This window comes from Lactuca saligna, chromosome 9 (genome assembly GCF_052625555.1).
Source record: "Lactuca saligna cultivar CGN05327 chromosome 9, ASM5262555v1, whole genome shotgun sequence".
In the NCBI taxonomy this organism is placed as follows: Eukaryota; Viridiplantae; Streptophyta; class Magnoliopsida; order Asterales; family Asteraceae; genus Lactuca; species Lactuca saligna.
In genome coordinates this window covers 87,379,232-87,383,406 of record NC_136425.1, presented here as the reverse complement: position 1 = coordinate 87,383,406, position 4,175 = coordinate 87,379,232, and the positions used below count along the sequence as shown (strand labels likewise).

At 37.5% G+C, this 4,175-nt stretch overlaps 1 protein-coding gene across 1 annotated transcript; it reads left to right on the top strand.

Moving 5' to 3' along the window:
• Positions 1-259: 259 nt before the first annotated feature.
• On the top strand, positions 260-3,488 carry LOC145015794 (protein SIEVE ELEMENT OCCLUSION B-like). The gene is made up of 7 exons (XM_078974267.1): positions 260-685; positions 766-870; positions 1,083-1,531; positions 1,611-1,726; positions 1,818-1,960; positions 2,033-2,524; positions 2,618-3,488. The coding sequence occupies exons 1-7, from the start codon at positions 302-304 to the stop codon at positions 3,257-3,259; spliced, it is 2,331 nt and encodes a 776-aa protein (XP_078830393.1). The 5' UTR covers positions 260-301; the 3' UTR covers positions 3,260-3,488.
• Positions 3,489-4,175: the final 687 nt, after the last annotated feature.

Sequence of the window (4,175 nt, the reverse complement as noted above, 5' to 3'; positions counted from 1 at the left end):
AGCAAAAGCTTATTCTCAACCTACATGATTTCCTTTACTTCACTCACTATCCTGTTACCAGAATAAAACTTTTCAACAACATGGATCTTGTTCCTTGGAAATCTTGGTCTTCAAATGGTAAAAAGTATAAAGTAAAAATATAGAGTTTTACTAGCTCAAGCAAGGAAGTTGATTCAGTAAGTTATACTATCACTTTATTCCATTCTAAATAGTATATACACACACATACATATACATATATATAAACCCAACCATCTTACCAAAAACAGCACAACCAAAAAACCAAAACCTAACATAAAAAATGGAGTCATTCTCCAACTTTATGAAGGGCATTCCACCACTAACCACCGAAAAAAAGCCCTTAACAACCACCACTAATCCCTCCACAAACCCAATTCAACAACAACAGAAACCACAACAACAACAACAACAACAAAAGCAACTCATGGGTCCCGCAAGTAATCCACCTCAGCAGATGGTGGGACCCATACATAATCCGGTGCGTCAGCAGCACACCAGAAGTGATGGAAACTCGATCTTTAGTGCATCTGATGACAATGTGATAATGAAGCAAGTTATTGATACTCATCTCCCTGATGGAACCGATGTTGATGTCAGACCTCTTCTTGATATCATACAAGACATCCTTCGACATGCTACCATCAATGCTGATCCTCTTTCATCGGTATTATTAATTACTATTTTACACATCTATTAATCTAAAATTACATTTCTAATCATTTGTAGTTCTTTTATCTGGGGTAGGGTCCACATACAAATGGAGATAAACTGAATGGTAAACCAAATCAGAACAATGCCATTGTTATGCTCCATTCATCGTCTCATATAATCGATAAACTCGCTAGTGAGGTAAAAAAAACTCAAACTAGTGTTTCAACAAGCTTATTGAGTTTTTTTTTTTTTTTTTAATGCTCCCAAATGTATCTTCTATTTATTTTGGAAAAACTCAATCTTCTACATGTCTTTGCATGTCATTTACAATATTACATCGAGCTTATCATTTAGTTTTACAAAACATCATATTTTATCATAAGATGATCCAAATGTAACTTTTTTTACAGTTGGCGTTAAAGTGCTTAACGGTTGCAGATGGACACACGACAGCCCTTGCGTTATTCTACACTGTTGGAAACTTCCATTGGGATGCAAAACTGGTGCTAACGCTAGCAGCTTTTGCTCTCAACCATGGAGAATTCTGGCTTCTGGCTCAAATCTACTCATCGAATCAACTAGCAAAATCTTTGGCAATCCTTAAACAAGTTCCAACAATCATGGAGCATACGGCTCCATTAATACCTCGATTTGAAGCTGTTAACAAACTAATCCATTCAATTCTGGAATTGACAATATGTATTGTCCAATTCAAGGAGCTTCCGTCTATGTACATAACTCCTGATATGCCAGCCATGTCATCAGCAATCAATACCATTCCGACAGCTGTCTACTGGAACATCAGAGGCATTATCACTTGTGCTACACAGATTACTCACTTGACTAGCATGGGCCATGAGTAAATAAACTTTAACCCCATTTAACAAAATAACATTTATAATGTACATATATAGACGTATAAAGTTATGGGATTTCAGGTATGGGATTTCATCAACAGAGATGCAATCATGGGAACTATCGTCATTGACTTCAAAGATCGATCACATACATGACTTTCTCAGGCGACAGTTGGAGAATTGCATTCGTGTTGTTGGTATGCTACAGATTTATGTAAACATAAAAAAGATTCGATTATTTATATGTATATAGTAAAGGGTATCTTAAATCTTATTTGATTGATGCAGGAGACAAGAAGGAAATTGAATTCAGGAGGTCGTTCAATCAGCTGTTTGAAACAAGCCATATGGATAACATGAAAATCCTTAAAATCTTGATTAATCCAAGGGATGATATACAACCACTCTTCGATGGCAATACAAAGATGAGGGTATCCTATCAACACTATCTATATTTACGATTTGTTACTTGAGGAGGACATTTACGTCTTTTCCTCACACAGGTTAGTCTAGAAGTCCTGAGGAGGAGGAACGTGTTGTTGTTGATATCAGGGCTAGACATGTCTCGTGAGGAGCTTTCAATTCTTGAAGAAATTTACAACGAGTCTCGCATTCACGGATCAAGGACGAGTGCTCTTTATGAAGTTGTGTGGATTCCCATTGTAGACCCCTCTGTAAACTACACCAAGGAAATGGACAGGAAATTCGAGGAGATGAAGGAGAAAATGCCATGGTATTCTGTATCCCACCCTTCAATGATAGACAAGGTGGTTATCAAGTGCATAGGGGACAGGTGGCACTTTAGGAAAAGGCCAATACTAGTGGTGTTGGACCCACAAGGAAAGGAGTTGAGCCCTAATGCAATCCACATGATGTGGATTTGGGGAAGCAATGCCTTCCCTTTCACCAGCATGAAAGAGGAACAATTGTGGAGGGATGAGACTTGGAGGCTAGAGTTGCTAGTTAGTAGCATGGACCCCACCATAGATAATTGGGTGAGTTAAATCTTTAAAATAATAATCTTTTTCTAATATTATTAATTTTATGTGATGAATGGATGTAAATGTGTAACGCTTTTTTTTTTTTAGATAAGAGAAGACAAATACATATTCTTGTTTGGAGGTGATGATATCGAGTGGATACGCAAATTCACAACCACAGCTCGGGCAATGGCGACTGCTGCCCGAATCCCATTAGAGATGGCGTATGTTGGAAAAAGCAAGAAAAAGGAAAGCGTACGTAGGGCTGTTGCTACCATTAATGTGGAGAAGCTTAGCTACAGCTGGCAAGATCCAACCCTAATGTGGTTCTTCTGGACACGTTTAGAAAGCATGTTGTACTCCAAGATTCAATTAAAGAAGGCTGATGATCAAGACCCCATGATGCAACAGATCAAGAAACTTCTAAGCTATGACAAAGATGGATCATGGGCTTTGTTGTGTAGAGGGTCAAAGATTCTGACTAATGGACATGGAACCACTATGATGCAAACACCATCTGACTTTGATTTGTGGAAGAAAGATATTGAACCAAAGGGGTTTGATTTGTCGTTTACGGAGTACCATGATAAGCTTCATGTTGCAGCGAATAATTGTTGTAGATTTGAGTTTCCAGTTGCAGCAGGTAGAGTCCCTGATGGGATGCGGTGCCCTGAGTGTCATCGTTTCATGGAGAAACACATTGCTTTTCTTTGTTGTCATGATCAAGATGGCCTACTTGAACTTGATTGAAAATCATCTACATACGACTACCAATCACAAGGGTTCAGACCATGAGTTTTCTTGATCCTTGAATAAATGAGTGTAGTATGTTTTCTGTTTCATTTTCTATGAATCATAATAAGAGTATTTGCACCTAACTAGAAAATGTCGTCAATAGTACAAAATGAGTCTCAATGGCACATTACATAAAAGGAACAAACTCTAATTTCAATCAATAAGTTTCAAGCCTGAATAGTAATTAATTGATGCAAAAAATCCCAAAAAATCCCTCATTTGAAAATTTCTAGACACAAAATTTTCCAAGCTTTGTTCCTGCCTGGTATAAAGTTGATACCATGAAAAAATTGTACATAAGAGTATTTGTTTGTGAATGAACGTTGGCGGAAAATAGTGTGTTTGGGTCGTGCATCATTGTGTGTGAACTTGCATGAACGTGACCAGTGAAATTGTCTAGATACTTGTTAGATACTAATCGGATGATACCTCCATTCACGAAGTCGACATCTTTTATGGAGCACGTTCCAAAACGAGAAAGAACCCATGAACAAGCTCATAGACAACAGGTTCTTTGGAGCAAACTCCAAAACAAGGTTGCGACCTTGAGAGCAAAGTACTAGAGGAGGACTGATATGTTCTTCCTTTCTTGGTACATTTACGTCCCCATGCGAGACAAGAGCCAGATTTATCTAGTTTCTTTGTAATCTATTGTGCTTGGAATCATGTATTCCACTTGTGTTCTTTGTTGTTACTTTCGAAATAATGTACTTGCTTTATGAATGTTAGCAAGCACACTAATGCTTTTCGAAATTATATTTTGTCTCTAAAACCCATATAACTCACAAGACATTATCGTCTCGAGTATTATATTTTAAATGTCATGTATCTCAGGTATAATTTTGCTTAGCATTGGATAGAAGAGATGAAC

Coding starts and splice junctions, on each gene's coding strand:
- LOC145015794 (XM_078974267.1), top strand. CDS start 302: ATGGAGTCATTCTCCAACTTTATGAAGGGCATTCCACCACTAACCACC. Junction 871..1,082: donor TCGATAAACTCGCTAGTGAG/GTAAAAAAAACT, acceptor CTTTTTTTACAG/TTGGCGTTAAAGTGCTTAAC. Junction 1,727..1,817: donor GAATTGCATTCGTGTTGTTG/GTATGCTACAGA, acceptor TGATTGATGCAG/GAGACAAGAAGGAAATTGAA.